Source organism: Trachymyrmex cornetzi, unplaced genomic scaffold (genome assembly GCF_001594075.2).
Source record: "Trachymyrmex cornetzi isolate Tcor2-1 unplaced genomic scaffold, Tcor1.1 scaffold579, whole genome shotgun sequence".
Classification (NCBI taxonomy): Eukaryota; Metazoa; Arthropoda; class Insecta; order Hymenoptera; family Formicidae; genus Trachymyrmex; species Trachymyrmex cornetzi.
Genome location: NW_017299892.1, coordinates 1,878,180 through 1,899,269, shown reverse-complemented (window position 1 = coordinate 1,899,269; position 21,090 = coordinate 1,878,180). Strand labels below are relative to the sequence as shown.

Genomic DNA, 21,090 nt, shown 5'->3' with positions numbered 1-21,090 from the left:
GCTTGTCATCAAAACATGTTACAAAATTTTCAGTCAGAGTTTTGAACAAAGACTTTCAAATCTTCAAAAAAAAAAGTCCCGAAATAATTGCTTTCAAATAAATATTCATGTTTCTCGAAGCTTCATTTTATGAATGACCATCAAATATTTTTAATTGGATTTGTATTCGAAAATTCGAAAGACCAACTCATTAGTTAATATCATTTTCACGTTTGTAAAAAAACATATTTCGTAGAAAACATAATGATACGTTATATCAATAATAATGATGATTACACTGAGAGAAAAATATACTAAATTTTAATAAATATTTGTTTGAATAGTGTATTAATATAATAATTATATTTACGAAAAATAAACATTTGCTAAATAAAATATAATAATGGGTAAATCAAATTAATGGTTCTTGTACCAAATAAATATATATTTACATTTAGTAAATATTCAACTGACACTATTCAAACAAATATTTATTAAAATTTAGTACATTTTTCTCTCAGAGAGAGACGCCATATTAAGTAAATGCAATTTAGTGCATGTAATAATGTACTTTTAAAATATAACTTTAATTTTCAATATACTCGATTTCTTTCAGAGAACTACTGACGACGCTCTTATGCCTCTGAACTATAAAAGTATGTAACTGCTATTTTTTAAATTAATATATATGTTTCATAAATGCGAATCAATCTAGGATCAAATTGTAAAACACTTTTCTATAGAACCAATCGCTAAACTTTTTATCAATATCATTGAAATGTAATAAATGCATTCTAAAGTTTAAGTATTAGCCAAGAGTAAAATACTATATTTTAATACTTTAATAATTATTATATCATTAATTTTGCGCATGTATATGTGTGTAAATAATGTAAAAAATAAATATACAAATTACACAAAATAGTTTGATCTTTCAGATATCGAATGTGCGAATGCAAAAGAGGAAGATTTAGATAGAAATTATAATATTACATATATATCATGGAAATGTTTTGTAATAATCGCAATTCCAGCGACATTTCTCGTTAGTACTAGCAGAGATCTATACTTTACAATTATTTAAACAGAGTTTCGACTATAATTTTTTCAATTTCGATTTTTTGATATAAAAAATGCAAAACTCGTTTTTATTTTTATAAGGAGCTATAGAACCATGAAAAAAGTGCTGTCATTATTTGTTATACTAAAAAATGTCGTGCTAATTTCATAGATCTCATTTTTGGATATACGTGAAGTTAATACGACATTTCATTAATATAAAAAAAATAATAACAGTTTCAGTAGTATTTTTTTTCAAAGTTCTATAGTTCTTTATAAAAATAAAAAAGAGTTCGGTATTTTTTATATTAAAAAATCAAAGTTGAAAATATAACGTGTTAATTTCGCGAATCTAGCATATTTTTCCTCTAAAATACAGGAAAAAATAAATATTTCTGCTTTTAGTTACAGATCACGTTAGTACTACTCGGGTTCTACTAATATATGTAATTTAAAAACAAAAGATTCCAATAATTACCAATTTAAATGCAAAGTATTAAAAAACCATTCAACATTTATAGATAATACATTTAGATAATACATTAGATAATACAACATGTGATAGATAATACATTATACTGACAAAAAAAGGCCAATGTCTGGATTCATAGTCAGACCTTATATTTAAAGCTTCCTTAAATTTATCTTTAGATGTTCAGTAACCAATAAAATAATTCGTGGAGCATCTGAAGATAAATTTAAGGAAGTCTTAAATATAAGATCTGACTATGAATACGGGCATTAATAAACATAGGTCGAAAACTCAACCGTTTCTAAGATATAAACAATTTTGAATGTTAGTATCACAACTGACTTATCAGTTTCTATGAGTCGTATGCAACATGAAGATTTATCTTAGTGTTTACAAATCGCGTTCTGAATCTTCTGATCCAATTTCCATACACATTTTATAATAAAAAATTTCACTGAAAATCAGTAAGTTTACATCAACTAGTCATTACAATTGTATAAGTATTATGGGAAATCATCTTGGATCCGTAATTCTTTTAAATAGGCTATCAGTGTGCTACTTATCTCAATTTCTATCCTTTCATGTTGTATGCAACATGAAAAAACAAAAAATTAGTTATGAGACAAGCATACAAAGTTGTTTAATATCTTAGAAACGGTTGCGCTTTTGACTTATGTTCACTAAGATTTTTTTGCTCAGTTTTTCCATGAAGTTAATGTCCTATTATTTAAATATATACTTTTATACTTTTTCATTCTGTACATTTCTGCAAAGACAATTTTGTTCTAAGCTATACGGGTGTTTCGTATCTACGGTTAAGAGCTCGTTCGTTGGCGAAAGATACTGGACGACGGCCTCTATAAAACATATTATTAGGTACAACCGGGGGCCGCTATTATGGCTGAAGCGCCAATGCGAGATAAGTCTCGGGAGGGTTGCTACTGGGGGATCAAATGCCTCGCTGCAGCTTGTAAAAGCGTTTGCTCAGCCAATAGCAACGGGCTGCAACGTTCCCCTAACATACGAATGTGCCCCTTTGCTCCCCGAGTTTCAGTCGTACCGTGGATAATGGCGAACATTCCGCGACTGATATACTTCTACGACTTCCATCGAATGTTAAGCTGTCGTAAATTAATCTCATAAAAGAAGAACAAAATGGAACGGACGCTAGGTAACTTTTTTTTACCACTTAAAAAACGTTGTTTTAAAAATATTTACTGTATAAAATATATAATTTACTGTATAAAATATATAACTGTTTTAAAATTTATATATTTTAAAAGATAAATAAATATTTGATTTTTATGATTCGTAATAAAAATTAATTGATAATAAATAAATAAATAAATGTACTCACACACACCAAAATGTGTCGCCATCGCCACTTTTTCCGTTGTTTCATCGATATCATTGTCTGACCGATTAAAACCTACAATCAATATGATAATATAAATAATGTGAATGACGGAGATTTAATTCATACTACACTGAAAAAAAATTATTCAACTGACTAAATTAATTTAGTCAATTCAATGATTTTTTTTTAATGCACAATAAATATCTAAAATATATTTAATATTCCTATACGGACGATTGATATATATTTTTTTCGGCATATTTTCGTTGAAAACAAATATCTTATACGTATTTTCCGATAATAACAAATGCTCGATAAATTTTTAGATATTTGTCACGTTCTATTAGTATTTTCTATTAATATTATTATTATTTGTGATATATTTAATTTTAAATTTTACATTGTTTTTACTTAATTCTCTTCAATTTTTCATTCACACTTGTGATTCAAGATATAATCGTTTTAATAAATCCAAACAAAGAATTAAATGTGTGCAACTTTATTATTTTTATTTTACTTTTATTAACAAATAATAATTTATACAATTTACAAATCTTTCCTTTTTATCAATAGGAATTCAAGATTCAAAAATTCACAAAATTTAATAATTTACTTCAATTTATTTTTAAAAACAAAAAAAATATAATAAGCGAAAACATCTATTATTGTCAATATGTGTATCAATGCCAAATCGAGTCTAAACACCAGGTGTAATTGTGTGTCAAATTCTTTATTATATTCAAATATACGTTTCTATTATTGTATTATGTTCGATATTTCATTTAACACTTTTATACAAAAAATTAAAGGTTTTTATTTTAATAGTTATAATATTAATTTCAAAGCTTTGAAAAATAAAAATATTTAAGACTGAATTAATATTCAACATATATGATTATGGCATTTAATATCGTCTTGCCAATATATAAGTCGAATATCCTTAGTACTATTTAAATATTATAAAAAATATTATGAGAAATAAGAAATTTATGTCATTTTATAAAAAAATGACATTTATATATACAGCTGACGCGCGATAAATGTGGACAAACTGCACTTTCGATGCAGAAAAAAAACGCAGTTATGATATATATATGTGAATAAATATCGTGGATATAATGTATGTATAGTTGACAACTGTATGCTATATCTTTATTGAGACGATCATTTTATGAAACACTTTTTAAATTTTATGCGAAATAATTTTAACCAATAACAATCACATTTTTATTAGACGCGTGCCTCAATAGGAATCTCCAAATCAAGACGTATGACGTAAAATATTTTTCTTAATAAAAGCCATATTCTGAGAATTGTGACTTAAATATAGATAATATATAAAATTGTATGAATTTGAAAAATGGACAAATCAGATAAATGAAATTCTTATAATGCGTTATAATATTATTTATCTCATTGTTACGTTATAATATTATAGCAATCATAATATTAAATACAATAATTTTTTTTAACCATGGTCAATTTACATATTCTTTAATTTAAAAAGATACATAACAAAAGTAAAAGAAAAGGTTTTCACTTGGGTTTTCATTAACTCATGCACATACTTTTATAAACGTAACAATCATATTAAGTTTCATAGACTGTTAAAATTTATTTTACACTGAAGCTATTCGGATCCATTATGTGTAATATAGGAAGATTTTATCAGTGACAAGTAATAAACTTATAACTAATAATTTATTGAAATTCAAGATTATTTTAATAAATTAACATATCTAAGTAAAACATAATTTATTTTTAATTAGAAATTTTGTGATAAGTCCAAATAGCCCAAAAAGTTTTACATCATCTAATGCATAAAGCTCTTGCAGAAATTAATTAATATTGAAAGGTATAGTGATTAATTACTTATTTTTAGTATTGAAAGCGATTGACTCGTCACGAAATTTACCTCTAATTAAAAAAATAGATTATTTTTTGTATATACGTTAATTTGTGTGAAAAATGTAAAAATATGTAATTTTCAGTATTAAATTGGTCAATATTAAATTGAATTTCTCTGAGGGACCGCATACTTTATCCAAGAGATATCTTAGAAATGTCCTTAGGACGTTCGGACAACACAAGCATACATCCTTTGGACAGCTTTAAGACATCCATGGAAATCTGTGCTGTACGGAGAAATTAATTGCAGCAATTTTATCTTCTAATTTAAATAACAATAGTAGCAATGATCATGATTATGCAAAAATGAACTATAATTACTGCTAATTACTATCATACATTTTAAAGAATTCATGCACTAACCTTATAAACTACTGATTACAGCATTAATTGTGATACTATCAATTGCTATATGCACGTAAATTTTATTATTTACGATGCGTACAGAGACTGCATATCTCGTTTAAGTCACGTACGTAACTTAAGAATTCAACGTACATACGAATACGGTCGCACGGAGTTTATTTGACGAAATGTTCAAGTGTTCACATCGACGAGATATATATACTGTATCCGCGTATAATATGATAATTACCCTACACTTTTTCCGGTATACCCGATGTTGCTCGTCATCTTTTTACATTCAATTAAATTCATAATTCGAATAAGAGTATGATTTCAATAGTGAATAGACTCACAATGGACGCACAAAGAAAGGGATTGCCAATATGTCAATGCGTTATTGACGCGTAATAACGTGAGAAGGATCGTGTGTGTGTGCAATGTTCCACGCATTATAACATTCGACACTTCACGGTAACATTCGCGATGATCTGATGATCTTCGCGGACGCGAATCACTTTTGAAGAACGAAAAGTAACTGCGAAAAATGAACGGAGCAATTTGAACACGATTCACCGTTAGTTCAATATGGCTGACGCATCTATCGACAGTGTTGAGTGTCGACACTGCGATTCTCGAGCAATCGAATATCGAATGCGTAACCAGGGAGAGGGAGGTGTAAATGGTGTGACAGTTGACACTGTGCGAGTGCATTAAATTGTGATGAGAATCATCTGGTAGTACTTGATAAATATATTCTTGGTGGTGTTGATTTAATTGTTATAATGATTTCACGAGGATTAAGCTTATTAAAAATTGCACATAGAAGCAGTCAAAGTAAAGCCGCTGCAACAAATCTGCGCTCCATTAGACTATCTCATAGTGGGTAGGTGAAATTATTATGTAACTCTACGTTATAGGTTATGTTACAATGTTTCGCTTTTCAATACAAGTGCATTTCGTTGCACAAAAAGAATATAAGCGTTATGATTTAATTAATTTTTTTGCTATGTATTTACGATAATTTACTGTATTATTTCCTTATCAGTCATATATATCGTAATATCGGAATGGCAGAAGAGAAAAAATGGGTATATGCAGCTGAACTTTTCGGAGGCTTCATGTGGTGGTGGATATTGTGGCATTTTTGGCACGACTTTGGCCATATTATAGTAAATATCACGTAATTTCGAGGTTTTTATTTTTATACATCTAATATCAGTAATCTTAACGCAAGAATTTTATTTTTATTCAGGGAGAGTTTCCATATCAAGAGCCATCTGATTGGACAGACGAAGAATTAGGTATACCGCCAGATGATTATCCTGAGCCTGCGATTCGTACATTATAGATATTTGCGATAGTGTTATGTAAAGGTAAAAAAATTTTATTTATCATTATATCAAAATAAGACTCTGCAGTTTTAACATTCACATAGAATAAAAGTGTTACGTTTATAAAACTAAAATATAATTATTTTGTTTTTCATCTATTTTATATTCTTATGTTATATACATAAATGTATTCTCCTAATTTTCGAGATATTATATACATGTCTCAAATATATATTAGTTCCTCTATGCTTCATGGTAAAAAAGGAATAGAAGAAAAGAGTATATATGGTTCCCAAATTTTGAACAATTACTGTGAATAATAAATCATTACATATACCATTTTATTAATATTCTGTTTTGTTCAAGATATTTATAATAAAAATATAATCAAAATCATAATAAAAAATCAAGTTTATGTATTGTGCACTTTGTGCAATACATATTAATTCCCTTTCGTGACATTAATAGAGATTGTTTTAATCTCAAGATATTCTTTCAAGCCTTCTTCTCCTCTGAAAAAAAGATACAAAAGTTAAATAACACTATTTAAAGCTTAAGCAATTATGACTTACAATTCACGTCCTATGCCAGATTGTTTGAAACCACCAAATGGTGTTTGTGGTGTGATAGCATCATAACAGTTTATCCTGAAAGACATTGAGTGTACGTAATTATATATGTCCATACAGTGAAATATTATCATGTATTCTTTGTAATACGTACCAAACACTACCTGCTTCTATAGCTTGGGCAAATTCCAAAGCTTTATTAATATCTTTAGTGATTACACCAGAAGCAAGGCCATAGTTAGTGCGATTGGCACGTTCAATTACTTCATTGATGGTTTCAAATTTCAAGATTGTTTGAACTGGACCAAAAATTTCTTCTTTGGCAATCTTCATATCATCGGTTACTTTTGAAAAAACTGTAGGTTGTACAAAGTAACCAGTTTCGCCCTGCCGATTTCCACCAGCTTCCACAACAGCACCCTGCTGTTTGCCCGAATTTATTAAGCCCATGACTTTACTGAACATTTCTTGATCAATCTGCGGACCTTGATTTATTTTCGGATCAAATGGATCTCCTACTTTTCTATCAAGCGCCAGTTGTTTAGCATGTTTCACGAATTCGTCATATATTTTAGAATGTACAAATGTTCGCGATCCTGCGCAACAGTTTTGTCCATGATTTACAAATATTGCATTATGTGCGATTTCTGCAGCTTCTTTCACTATAAATATAGCCAATGTAATATAAATTAATTATTTATTCAACGAAGTGTATTAAAATTTTTCAATATTTTTACAACATACCGTCAACATCATCGAAAATAACGAGCGGACTCTTGCCACCTAATTCAAGGCTGACACGCTTAAGATTACTTTTACCAGCAGCTACCATTATAGCATGTCCGACCTAGAGAAGAAACATAATTTATACTAATACATTTCTATCAATACAGTTATATATCACATAAAATGTAAATACCTCGGTGGATCCAGTAAAAGCAACTTTACAAATTTCTGGATGTTCAGCAATAGCTGCGCCAGCAGTTGGACCGTAACCTGGAATGACATTTATGACACCCGCTGGAAACCCTGCCTCCTTGGCTAGAGCAGCTGCATAAAGCGCAGTCAAAGGTGTTTGCTCGGCTGGCTTTAAGATCAGTGTACATCCAGTAGCCAAGGCAGGGGCCCATTTCCAAGTCAACATCAGGAAAGGATAATTCCAAGGGACGATTTGTCCTACAATGCCGACTGGCTCTTTTCGTGTCAATGTAACACTACTATCGCCTAGTCAGATAATAAATAAAATTACTATCACTCAATTTATAATTTATATTATATCTGTCATGAAAAACTAATGCGTGAAATTTAATATACCATATTTTTTAAATCTATATACATACACTGCTACACAGAATAATTATTATACAAACGGTAAAACAATTCAAAAAATGAGTACCTGTTGGAATAGTAGTTCCAAGTATTTTATCACACCAGCCTGCATAATAACGAAAAGTAGCAATACTTGCTTGAATATCCTCAACAGCACTTGTATATGTTTTTCCATTATCAAGAGTTTCGAGAGTAGCAATATAATCTAAATCGCGTGTAACAAGATCTGCGAACTATTCAACTTTTATTCATTTATATCTAGTATACAGTTAATATTTGTAGGTTAAGTATATAAAAAAAATATATCACAAAATTTTACCTTGTGCATAAGTTGTCCACGGTTGTATGGATTCATTGTACGCCATTTCGAATTTCTGTTAAAGGCTCGTTTAGCAGCTTCCACTGCTTTATTTACATCAGCCTAGAAAGAAATTTATTTTTTAAAAGTACAATTAATTTTTAATATTAAATATTAAATGAAAAAAGTTTAATGAAGGCATGCAACTGATGTTCAAAAAAATTTTTCTATATTAATTTCTACTGTCAGAGTTTCTCTACTGTCAGAATAGTTTCATTCTTGAGATCGACAATAAAATCCATTCTTCTCTCAATCGATTTACTTATATGGTTTGATGCTTTATCACTTTGAAACATTCTGAAGCTGATTCAAATTAAAACCGAAACGTTATGTGCTATATGTCGTAAAATTTGTTTTACAACATTGTTTTTATTTATCACGTATACCATCTGCATTCTTGACTCGTACTAGCCGTTTCTCTTCATGTTTTTTGAAATTTGCAAGTCCGAATTATTATTATTAAGATGTATATATACATACACATATGTAGCCGTGTAAATAATTATATGTATTTCTTGTAGATGTAAAAAATAAGTAGGTAATGAAAAAGAAAAATATATGACGAGATAACTCTTTAATACTCGAGGACAAATAAAAAAAACAAAGTTATCTGTGTTATAAAGTGACACAAATAACTTTACAAAATACAAAGTCGAAAATTATTTTCAACACTATACAATTCAATTTTCCGAGTTATATCAATTAAATTAAATTATTTTTTTATTCAGTTTATAGTATCTCTTTAAGTTTTAAATTCTTTATCTAAATTGTAGAGACCACAACGGACATTTAATAAATAAGTATAGAAAATGTGATTCAAATTGATAAAAGATTTATATTTACATTTTTGTGTTACATTAAGAGGTATATTCTATAACGACTGCAACGATATCATTAGAGTCGTTAAGAGTTATAGAATAGCCCTCTAAAGCATTATTTTTTTATATCGAATAGATTAAAAGCCAACAAAAAATTTAAATATTAACTCTTTCATAATCAAAGATTTATAACTGAAAAAAAATAGCATGTAATTCCCAAATCTGGATCTCCCCAAATCTATGTATAATTATCTTTTTATCTTATCTTTTACTATCTTTTTTTATGCAATGTTCTACGATAATAATATATAGTGATAATAATATAATTAATGTAGAGAACTTTACCTTATCTCCTTCGGAGATTTCAGTGATAACTTTACCATCGGCAGGATTTATTGTGGGAAATTTACGACCACTCGTAGCATCCACAAATTCATTGTCGATGAATAGCTATAAAAAATATTTGATATGGTTAATGAAATATAGTTTATTAATTTAAAAGGTCGAATCGTTGAGAAGTTCAAATGTTGGTAAAGTCGATAAAATGTTTTATCCTGTTTTTCGCTATTTTTTATATTCAATTTTAATTAAAAATTTGTAAAATCATTTAAATTGTGTTTTTGCAACTCTCTCTACTTTAAATAAAATTGATATATTCTTTAAATAACACGCAAAAATTTCTTTATGTAGATCACACACAAGGATTATTCTATTAATAAATCTTTATTATTTAAATATTTGCGATTTGATATATTTAGTTAAAAAAAAATCATTATACATTTTATGAAACAATACAAGATATCAACTTACTTGAGTATATTTAATTTGAACTTGCTTTGCCATTCTGTTCTCGGCGATGTTTACTTGGCAACAGTTGGCGAGTGAGTGCCAGTGAGTATGTTTAACTGGCGTTTATATTATAGATACAACGTCACCAAGACAGATACGTCGTTCAAGAAATGTTTTCTTCTCGCGTGTGATAAGATTGTTCTACAAGCCTTTAAATATAGCCTCTTTATCCGTTTTGATATCTTTCGGATTTTTATAACCATAAAAAACTTAATGAAAATATTATAATATTATATCAATACATTCTAATAATATTAATATTAATGTAAGAAACGCCAAAATTTAAAATATTAATGTAATATAATATGATTAATAACATATTGTATATATGTTAGCAATATTTATGAATATTCATATAAATGTTGCTAACATATATACAATATGTTATTAATTATATTATATTACATTAATATTTTAAATGTCTCGATGAATACTCCGCGTTCTGTTTCCTCCCGCAATTCTGGAACTCTAATTGTAAGTATAGTATCTTGATTTATTTTGAGAATATCATATAGCGAATTCGGTTAGTGCGCACCGAGTGTGTTCAATCGAATTCGCTAGTTATCAAATAGTTAACTCTATCAAATTATTTGTTGATAATAAAATTTAAATCACATTGTTCTAATTATATATTCGATAAAGGGGTTTTTACATAGGGCATCTTCACGTGTGTCCAACTGTGATAAATTATCAATATTTTCGTACAGGCTGCTTAAAAAAGTCTTGCATCATTTTTTTTTACAAACATTTAATCATTGTATTTCTTGTCTTATTCAATGTTAAAAAAGCATATTGCGCAAATAAAAAAAATATGTAAATATCTTTATGTAGAGATACTTTTTTATTATACGTAATATTATATTTTAATATAAGTAAACTTTTTTCGACAATCTAAGTATTGATACATTTTTTATGTAGAAGAAGATATTTATTTTAGTATTATACAGAAAAATAGATACGTAATATCTTGAACTTAGTCATTTGCGTTATGACGAATGATAACGAATCAATTTTCTTTGATATAAAGAAAACAAGGTTAATTTGAAAACATCATCCCTTCTTTAGAAGAATGAGGCGATTCGTCCAGCTGTGCGTATTAAATCGATAAATCCAGTTTACCAGACAAGCTTGTGAGCGACAGCTTAAATTTACAGAAATTCATGTAATTTATTGCACGTAAATGTACAATTCAATTGTACAGCCTATGTTCAGTATACCTTCAAAATATAAATCATAAAACACATTACGTACATTACTTTTTTTATTATCCTACGAAATGTCGGATATTCCAAACGGACACGATTGTTCTGCTGACAGCCCACAGCACACTTTGCAACAACAAATTGAGGTAAGTTCTTCCTATGTCATCAATTTACATAAATTACACACATCGACACATCTAGTAGCAACGATATCTCCTTAACATATGTGTAAATAAATTGTTAAGAAGATATACAGAAAATGTACGCCGAATGGTGTGAATATTTTTGCGTGTCATTATTGTATTTATTCATTGTATTGTTATACACATATACACACTTTACTTTTCATCTTGTAACAAATTTTAAACCAGAAGGCACAACCATGCTCTATGATGAAGCACGAATGTGGTAGCGGAGACAACGCCGAAAAACCTCCGCTTTATTTACCTCAACCTGAAGATGAATATCCACCAAAACCTGGACACACAATGGAACCTATTGGTCCATGGGCTACAGGCAAAGTAACCTGTTCTCGCGAGGGTGGAATAACTGGTTTGAGGCCAGTTGCAGATCGATATTCCATCACTCGCTACGGACCAAGTGAATGGCGCGCGCACAATTTGAGTATCTTTCAGCAATCGAATAAGAGAATCTGCGATGCTCAGTATGTAGTTCAACATAATTTGTGATTTTTTAAAATTGTGTCTATTTATAATTTGATTCGAGAATTATTAAAGGATCTCTGAGTTCAATATTCTGTAGTAGTATAAAAGCGATAGATATTTATTAATTTTTAATAATATTAATAAAAAATGAATTTCTTAGAGTCGCAGCTGACCGTGCGAAGCAATGCGTAGACCAAGTATACACAACAGCCGACAAGGTGCAATCAGAAACGACGGAACATTTAAAAACACGGGCTAATGTGGTGTATCGTTGGAAGGCGGAATTAGAACATGCGATCGCTGCCATTGCAGAAGAGATGGAATTGTTAGAAACTGAGCGTCGCCGTGTACAGCGATCTTTATCAATATTAACCATTCCTTTGTCAATCGCAAACGAATTTTTACAATTACGCTCCTTTCGTTTAAACTCTGATCTTGTCCGTGATAATGTCGAGGAACAGCTCACAAAGGTTGAATTTCGGATAAATTCATCAAAACAATGCCGCTTTCTCAAGTTTCTTTATTCTGTGTTACATTCCAGGAAATAGCGCTTTGTACCGAGATACGAGATTTACTGAGGAGAACTTATGAACAGATCGAAATACAAATGGTCGAATTGAAGTCTGCGAAAGCGCGGGCAGAGAATGATTGGTCTGATAAAATTCATACGTACAATCTAGACTCCGTATGTGTGAATTTGTCTAATGATTCTCCGCTTCTACTGTGGAAAGCTGGAGCTACGAGATTTCCAGCCGAGTGAGTTTGCATCATTTTATAAGTGCAAAATAGGCAAAAGAACATTGAGAATGCAAAAATAATAGTAACATAAGAAACAGCAATGATAATAGTAACAATAGAAATATCTGCATATATATTTGTTTTTTGCGGTTTCGAAATAAAAATATACAACTTTACTATTTTTAGCGTTGGATCTGATGTAATCAGCTTACATAATCAATATTTTTTTCAGTCAATCTACTCCTACAAGTTACGACCATTTCACCCAAGAGGTATTAACTGATAGTGAAGCTGCTAAACAAAGATCAATAAAATTAAGGTCCACCTTGAACGACATATATACTAATTCCATTAAAGATCTACGCGATCAAGCGACTCGCGTTGACGTTGCACTTGCAAACAATGTGGAACTCACACAAGATTGCCTTCAGCAACTAGAGAATGAATTACTTCGCGTAAGATTTATGAAGATAACAAAAGGCAATATACAAAAGTTTTATATAAAACAGCGAAAATAAAACATTTCTATTTTTAGTGCTTGCATGAACTAGCAAATACAGAAAAGTTGATTGAGACACTTCGGGGTTCAACGAAGGGATTAAACAATGGTATGAAATTAGCACAAACGAGATTAGATAATCGATTGAATCGGCTCAATGTTGAAAGTTGTCGAGATGCACCTCAATTTGCGTAAGTCGTTGAAAAAGAAATTATCGTTTAACTGATTTTACAAATAGTATTAAGGAACATTATAAAAACAAACTTTCATTTCACTTAGTCTTATCGAAGAAGTAAAATCACTTGGCGAACATACTTCTGCTGTATTGGCAGAATTAAAACGCGCTGAGGAGGTTCAGGCAGAATTAGTCAAGGCAAGAGGCATCCTTGAACATGAGATAATGGTAAAACGGAAGACTTTACATATAGATAAGGAACGAGGTCAATTACTGCGTACATTCTTCCCTTCTAATACAAACTTGGCTGGATTTTAATAAATTAAATATACATATATGTACGTAATGACAGAAAATTAAAACTGAATTTATTAATCTCAATTTTATTTCATTCACATTTATTTTATTATTATCATGTAGCTTTCAAAAATTAAAAATATATAATTTGCGATTTGCACATTAGCATTTAAGGATGTATTAAACGTCTCTATAATACAATCTCTGCAAAAAACACTACACTTCCAAATTAATTATGTACATATGAAAGTTGTGTGAATAAGATATTTTTGTTTAATAATACATTTTTGTAGTTTATTTTATTTATTATTGTATTGTTAAAAATTAAAATTCTTTAAATGATAAAGAATTTACATTTTTTACAAGTGCTTTAAAATATTTAAAATAATTTATGCAAAGTTTTATTGTTATTCACTGAATAGCTACAAAGATATAGAACAAATAAATATTTTTATTTACTGGACAACTAGTTCATGCACTACAATGTAACTCTACATAAATAATCTTAAATACATAATGTACTTATACTAAAAAATTATTATCATTCATTTATAATACATTTCCATATATTTTTATTACAGCACAGATTAAAAAATAGTACTATTTATTAAAATAACTTATGATTCAGATAATAAACCGTCACCAAATTTGTCACATTGTTTTTAAACGTGATTTAGAATAATCTGTAATTTTTTCATAATTTTGTTATAATTTTGAAAATATGTGTAAAACATCTTTAACTGTATTTATTAACATCTATATATTATTTAGTTAGCTGTTCATTTATTAATTTCTATTTCATATATTCTGTATCTTTTATATCGATATGCGTACGCAGAAAAAATAAAGAACCACCGTTTCCTTCACTTAGTTTGTATACATATATATACCAGAAAGAAACTTGAAAGATGACATGCTTATCGAAATTAGATAAAAGGAGAATTACTTAAAAATTATTTTAAAATTTTATACAAATTTATTTTTGTTAAGATCTTCCAAAAATATATATAATTATTTTAGAGAATATATAATTATTTTATATAATTATTTTATAGAATATATAATTATTTAAATCATTTTATTTAGCAATCATTTAAAAATAATTATTTTTAAATCATTGTCAAATAAAATGATTTAAAAACAAGCAAAAAAAAGGTTAATTTTACACACAAGTAAAAAATAATATTTACCGCAAGGTTGCTCCATCGATGTCCAATGTCTCTCCCAGACCTCCTCCTCCTCTCAAAAGTGGCATCGCCTCGCACAGGACACTCGCGTGAAACTCGCGAATAATAAACTATAATCGCGCGCGGACTATAACTTGAGTCCGATAACTTGAACGGCACTCCCGAAGTAAAACGCGCGACGCGACGAACCGGCTGCGGTTCGTTCATTTTTAAGTAAATCGGCGACGAGGGTACGTTAGCTTCCCCGGATTTTTACACGAAGAGAACGATTTTACTCAATATCTAAAAATTTATCTAGATATACATTCAGATATATCCGAAAATTTTTAGATATTTGAGAAAAAACGTTCTTTTCGTGTAAATATCTTCTGGATACTGAGCCCTCCCACCACGTCAAGGTGTACCCGGGAGAGGGAAGATAATCTGAAAAATGTAATATATAGCTATTATCTACACTGTGTTAAAAAAGACATAAAATTTAAAGTACTTTTAAGTTACAAAATTAAATTAAATTTTATTACTACATTAAATTTTATACTATAATCTGAAAAATGTAATATATAGCTATTATCTACACTGTGTTAAAAAAGACATAAAATTTAATGTACTTTTAAGTTACAAAATTAAATTAAATTTTATTACTACATTAAATTTTATATATCTGTAACTGAAAAGTATATTTGTGTACATGTACATGAAATTTAGTGTACGTTTCATAAAATTTTACGAAGTTTAGTACATTTTTTATTAAATTTTATTTGTATAAAATATGATGTAAGTAAACGTTAAAGTTAAGTTATTTGTAACTTCATTTTCATTGACAACACATTAAATATTTTTAATGTTCCTGCTTAGAATTTGCTTCCATTACACGTGTAAATAAGTTTAATTTTTAAATGGTATAACGAAAGGTGCACGAAAACAAAAAATTAATTAAATTATTAAGCTATATTAATTATGAAAGTAGGAATTGCGTTATTTGCATGAGAGTATTCATATTAAGCCATGTCGCGTGTCGCTCTTCACATTTCCTTTTGAAATATATAATAATCGCAGAAAATGCTAGATATAATACGAAATGTTGTATTTTATAAATATCACATAATACAATTACTAGTATCCAGTATAATTAATTATTCATAAAGTACAACGTTTCGTATTATATTCTTTGCGATAATATTTCAAAAAGTAATGTGAAAAAGAGCCGCACGTAACACAACTACCTACGAATCTCGGTAAGAGAATAACTACGCGTAAATACGACGCGGCCGCTCCGTGCCACCCCGTGTCACCCCGTTCCTTCCCCATCCCAAGGTCGCGCGCCAACCGTCTAATGCGGGATCTACAATAGAAGTCGTAGCAGTCGTAGGATCTTAAGTCGTAGAAAATTGACCAATCATAGTCGATTATTCTTCTCATTCTACTGTGAAAGATCCTCTACATAGAAGTCGTAGATGGTCGTGGAGTCTTAAGTCGTAGGAAATCAATCAATCACAATCAAATATAAAGAGAACACTCGATTGAAATTGGTCAGTTTTCTACGACTTCTATGTAGAGGACTCTTGATTGGTTAATTTTCTACGACTTCTATTGTAGACCCCGCTTAACTGTCGAAATAATAACGAATATATTACGAATAAGTAAGATAATATATTCTTTACATTTTTAATGTTCTCCGATTAATGAAACAATTTCTTACATCTAGTTTAGCAGCGCGAGTCGTTTAATGTAATATAATTATATTGTGATACATCGAGGAACATATTTGACGTTCATTTTATAATTTTAAATATTTCTTATCAATTACAATTTGCTGACAAAAGGCAAGAAGTAAAAAAAGGTTTTTACTAATGTGGTTTTTCTTACGTAATTGCTCACATGAAGTGCTTTCGACATCCCAATAATTATATCTCAATTTTTATTGCTCTTTTTTTTTAACTTCTATTGATCAATGCTCATAATTTGCGATTCGTGAACATGTCGAGCGACTGCCGTTCGTCGAAAATATATACTTATACTATCGTACGCTCGAATCCTGATGAAAATAAAAATCGAATATAATGGGAGAGTAACAGAAGCGTAAACGAAACTTCTAGAAGGCGAAAATTGGAACAATGAAATGTAAAAGAAGCATTTACGCTTTTATGCGAGGTCTACAATAGAAGTCGTAGCAGTCGTAGGGTCTTAAGTCGCAGAAAATTGACCAATCATAGTCGATTATTCTTCTCATATTCTACTGTGATTGATTAATTTCCTACGACTTAAGACCCTACAACTGCTACGACTTCTATTAGGTATAGACTCATATTCTACTGTGATTGATTAATTTTCTACGACTTAAGACTCTACGACTGCTACGACTTCTATCGTAGATCCCGCTTTACATTTTGATATTTCAATTTTCGCTTTCTAGAAGTTTCGTTTACGCTTCTGTTACTCTCCCATTATATCCGATTTTTATTTTCCTTAGGATTTGAGCGTGTGATAGTATAAGTATATATTTTCGATGAACGGCAGTCGCTCGACATGTTCACGGATCGTAAACTATGAGCATTGATCAATTCGCGATCGTATATTTAATTTTAATTTCCGTATATTTAATTTGAATTAATGCGACACGCAGAACGATTCGTACAACGTCCGTCTCCTTCCGAGGTCGCCGAGCGAATGCCGAAGTGATGACGTAGTCAACCACTACGCCGCGCAGCACGCTCGGCGCTCCCCCACTCCTCGCTGCTCGCCGCGCGCCGTTGAATACACAGTAACCGAATTATTGCGTATGAAAAATATTCACAGTTTATTCAATTATTTCATATTTTATACGATTTTAACAAACGAGTATCGTCGTACATTTCGCGCTTTGCTTTGTGGCATCTCCGGCACTATTTTAATCCTATATTACTTGCGCGATTCCTTTAAACGTAATTGGTAATTATTCGCGTGTGTGATATATTTTTGATATGTCTCAATTTTTATTATACTCTTAAATAATTCATATTTAAACCAAGGTTGACAATATTCTATACATCCTTTATATAAAGACACATGCAAATTTTCTTAATAATATATATTGCGAAACAATTTGTACTAAATACAGCTTTGGTTAAAAGTATTAAATATCTTGTTAATCATTATTTAATTTTTCAGCTAAAAAATTAGTTTATGACACTACTATATTGCTGTAAATTATTCTGTGTTTTAAAAATTCTTTAAACTTACGTATAATGCCAATCATCTCGGTAAAATAACTGTTACGACTTATTTAAAATAAAAAATATATAATAAAAGTTTCAGAAACGTATTTAAAATAAAAAATATAAAATAGATTCGGGGAAACTTATTTAAAACACTAAATAAAAAATAAGTTAAGTGTAGTTATTTAAAATAAAATAAATACTAAATAACTCTTTTATATTTTTTATTTAAAATATATACTTTAAATAACTTTATTTAACCCTTAGTATACACACCTTAGTTTTGGGTACTTTATTACTGTATACACGTTGGATCATTCGTGTTCTGGATTAATTTTCATCATTTTTATAAGCATATAAAAATATTTAACGATTTTGACATCTTTAGAAAGTATTTGTAAAATTGTATATTTATAACAAATTGTATATGCTCCTTACGAAAATAAATCAGGTGCTCCTGACGGAAGTAAATCACTGAAATCGCTGAAATAAATCTATCAAATCAATAGAGATTTCAAGCGATTTATCATCAGAAGCACCGAAAAAAATTAATATTGTTGTGTAGTTTGCATCCCTTTTTTCAGATGGCAGTAATATGCGGGGGTATTTTGCGGTTACAGGAAAAAGGCCCTTATGTCCTCTCTCAGGTTTCTCTCTGTATATACTATAGCAAAATCTATAGCATGTTCAATGTTGGATCAGCTGATTCATCTTTATTGATTGCGCGAAAGAGTAAATATAAAACAACTGTACAGTTGCTAAGCAGCAATGTGATTTATTACTGTTGGATACTTGGATCCAGCAAATTAATCGAGTATTCTGGTATTATAATACGACTCAAGGTTTGGTTTTGTTCATGAAAGGAACTCAGATGTGCTTCGGGGGGACTCACGTTTTATGAACTGGCTGCATTGCGTTCCATCATAGTTGTTGAACATGCCGGAATATCGATCGGCAATGATTGATATTGGTTGCTATTGTAGATAAACAACTTCGAACATGCTCACAATCAATAGGATCTGACAAGATATTGATTCATTATCCATAATAAAAATAACAGAGATGAAGCGAATGCAAAATTCTGTGAGACATAACCCGGTGCAAGAAGCAGTGGACATAGCACAGGAAGAGGAAGAAAAGAAGAATGTAAATTTAGAAGTTCTAGATGATGTTGAGGAAACAGCTCAACAACCGCTTTATCAAATTCGACCACATCTTGATGAAAAGTACGTCCAGTTTATCTTACATTCATGATATAACCTGCATTTAAATTTTTAAAGAGTTATCAAAAGATCGTTCTATTAATTAGTGTGAAACTTATGGCATAATTGATGTGGCTAATATTTTTTTTAATTTAGTTATAAGAGTTATAATTAAAATTTAAATACTCTTTTAACATAGGTTTAAACCTCTAAGTGCGAAAGAAATAATACATGATGTATTGTTTGAGCAACTCGCTACGAAATCCTATGACGCTCAGGCAGCTGCCCAATGGACCAAAGATATAGCGGATGTTATTGAAAGAAAAATTAAAGGTAATACTTATATTTTTATATATGTACAATTCAAATTCATATTAATTATTACATTTAAAGTTCTATATAAGTATTTGCTTGTATATTCCTTTTTATACATTTACAGACTTACAGTTTAAGAGGTATAAATATATCGTCAATGTGGTTTTGGGACAACAACATGGTGCTGGTGTAAAAATAGGTACAAGATGTATTTGGGATGCAGAAGCTGATACATATGCCTATGACAGTTTTATTAATGTAAGGAGATAAACGTTTTGGTTCAACATGTCATACAATGCTCTGATATCTTATTTTTATGTTCTTGTTTTACTTAATTATATGTTTTTCAGGATACTATATTTTGTGTGGCTATAGTATATGCAGTTTATTTTTATTAAAAGATATGATTTCTGGAAATATAAAATGTATAATGGACGAATCGCATGAATGGAAAGTTATTGTTAAGAAACTTCAATGAATTTATTAAAGTACAACTTATTATTATCATACATTGATACATATACAATGCAATGTTATATGTCACGGTATGACACAATTTTTACATATAATTACAAATAATATTTAAATCCATATACAATATTAGGTATGTGCATGATTGTTTGCAGTGATATTTTCTATTTCACATGATTCTTTTTTATACATACTAAAATTATTATAGCACCATAATTCACGGTAGTATAGTGTGTGTATAATTAAAATTTATTTATCCTACTTGTTACAACATTTGTCATGATTTATCATTTTATCTTTCAGCAAGTCAGTTTTTAAAGTAATTTCTGAAATAATTTAAAGTTTAATGTATTTTGCGTACAAATTTATAAACGTCATTTGTTTGTCAGTTAGAAAGAATTTTACTATTTGAAAAATAAGAATATTTTACAGTTTAATTTAGATATTTAATTAATGTTATAATATAATTTACATTTTTTGTATGAGGTATACATTGGAACAGTTAATGTAAATAGAAACAGAAATATATTTATATACCAATAAAAATTTTAATTTAATGAAATATTTCATTATGTGCTATTAATTTAATTATTTATTTTGTGTATGTTATATATATATTTATATTTATATATCAAAATATATAATAAATTTTAGAAATGTACAGAAAGCACTAGATATAACATTTTGTATTATGCATTCCGTTACAGCAAATGTTATATTGCAGTACATTTAAAAATATTTGATAATGAGACAAATAATACTTGTAATAAT

The 21,090-nt window shown here is 29.2% G+C and overlaps 4 protein-coding genes across 4 annotated transcripts in view; 2 read left to right on the top strand and 2 right to left on the bottom strand.

Annotated features, from left to right (window-relative positions):
- Nucleotides 1–2,933, bottom strand: part of LOC108766226 (uncharacterized) — a 78,041-nt gene extending 75,108 nt beyond the window's left edge. Inside the window, exon 1 of the mRNA XM_018515391.1 lies at nt 2,874–2,933. Coding sequence (XP_018370893.1) covers nt 2,874–2,921 — 48 coding nt within the window. The 5' untranslated portion in view covers nt 2,922–2,933. The remainder of the gene's footprint in view (nt 1–2,873) is intronic.
- A 2,861-nt stretch (nt 2,934–5,794) lies between these two features.
- Nucleotides 5,795–8,063, top strand: Ndufb2 (NADH dehydrogenase (ubiquinone) 1 beta subcomplex, 2, 8kDa). Its single transcript, XM_018515588.1, has 4 exons — nt 5,795–6,003; nt 6,166–6,289; nt 6,373–6,493; nt 7,987–8,063. The coding sequence occupies exons 1-3, from the start codon at nt 5,903–5,905 to the stop codon at nt 6,466–6,468; spliced, it is 321 nt and encodes a 106-aa protein (XP_018371090.1). The 5' UTR covers nt 5,795–5,902; the 3' UTR covers nt 6,469–6,493; nt 7,987–8,063.
- LOC108766346 (retinal dehydrogenase 1) lies at nt 6,828–10,583 on the bottom strand. The gene is made up of 9 exons (XM_018515587.1): nt 10,336–10,583; nt 9,871–9,975; nt 8,669–8,770; nt 8,417–8,582; nt 7,940–8,244; nt 7,765–7,867; nt 7,175–7,682; nt 7,024–7,098; nt 6,828–6,963 (listed from the first exon to the last, which is right to left on the bottom strand). Exons 1-9 carry the CDS (start codon nt 10,366–10,368, stop codon nt 6,894–6,896), a joined length of 1,467 nt encoding a protein of 488 aa, XP_018371089.1. The 5' UTR covers nt 10,369–10,583; the 3' UTR covers nt 6,828–6,893.
- A 782-nt stretch (nt 10,584–11,365) lies between these two features.
- On the top strand, nt 11,366–20,717 carry Tektin-A (Tektin A). The gene is made up of 11 exons (XM_018515589.1): nt 11,366–11,722; nt 11,948–12,240; nt 12,402–12,711; nt 12,783–12,997; nt 13,212–13,434; nt 13,515–13,669; nt 13,758–13,858; nt 19,392–19,557; nt 19,733–19,866; nt 19,973–20,106; nt 20,199–20,717. Exons 1-11 carry the CDS (start codon nt 11,651–11,653, stop codon nt 20,244–20,246), a joined length of 1,851 nt encoding a protein of 616 aa, XP_018371091.1. The 5' UTR covers nt 11,366–11,650; the 3' UTR covers nt 20,247–20,717.
- Nucleotides 20,718–21,090: the final 373 nt, after the last annotated feature.